This window comes from Mandrillus leucophaeus, unplaced genomic scaffold (assembly GCF_000951045.1).
Source record: "Mandrillus leucophaeus isolate KB7577 unplaced genomic scaffold, Mleu.le_1.0 Scaffold203, whole genome shotgun sequence".
In the NCBI taxonomy this organism is placed as follows: Eukaryota; Metazoa; Chordata; class Mammalia; order Primates; family Cercopithecidae; genus Mandrillus; species Mandrillus leucophaeus.
The window spans coordinates 526,077-526,902 of NW_012102066.1; the positions used below are offsets into that span (position 1 = coordinate 526,077).

At 32.1% G+C, this 826-nt stretch overlaps 1 protein-coding gene across 2 annotated transcripts in view; it reads right to left on the reverse strand.

Moving 5' to 3' along the window:
• BICD1 (bicaudal D homolog 1 (Drosophila)) overlaps positions 1–826 on the reverse strand; it is a 334,482-nt gene that overhangs the window by 114,027 nt on the left and 219,629 nt on the right. For both annotated transcript variants that reach the window (XM_011979544.1, XM_011979543.1), the window contains exon 3: positions 362–514. In XM_011979544.1, the coding sequence (XP_011834934.1) occupies positions 362–514 (153 nt within the window). The remainder of the gene's footprint in view (positions 1–361; positions 515–826) is intronic.

The window sequence follows — 826 nt, forward strand, 5'->3', positions numbered from 1 at the left end:
ACCACGCCCGGCTAAGACTCAGGCTTTTAATGAGAAGTTGTCAGGTTAAATTTGTTACAATACATTTGGCTTATGAAATAAATGAATGCAGAACTAAAATAAAAACTAAAATTCTTTTTCTTATTCAATAAAACTTTAGTGTACACTATACTACTTACAGTTGCATTTTTTCCTTCTATATTTTAGCTGAAATAGGAGGGTTGGGACATTTCAGTACATAAATGTTATAGACAGAAGATTAAAGAGTAAACAATAAATTTTGACAAGTTCCTTCCTGAGAAATGAAGAGGAGATTTAACCCTAGTGGTCAGAAGATATAGATTCATCTTCAGTATAACTCAAAAAATTTCTTAAACCTTACCTGGTTCTGCTTCAACGTGGACACTAGTTTCTGCAACGTGATATTTTCTTCTTCCAATTCAGTATAGTCCTGAAGGAGCCGTGCCTCTCGGAACTTATATTCTCGGATTTCATCCTTCATCCGTATTCTCTGTAGCTCCACCATCTCATTGTTCTGAAACAACAGAGTAAACAGTTAATACATAACTCTCTTATTGCAGATTTTACAAGGTGTAAAGTCCTGGTCATTAAAAATAATAATAAAAACACCTCATGGGGTGTAAATTGTTACTGCCTTTTTTCCGAATGGCAATTTAGTGATATCTGCCAAAAACTTAAAAGCACATATATATTATCCAGCAATTCAACATCTAAAAATCATTCTTAAATGTTTTCATAGAAGTAAATAAAAAGATAAATAAATCCATGTATACTTACACAAAAAATTGGAAACAGTATAAATGTTTGCTATTTGGGGAACACATTA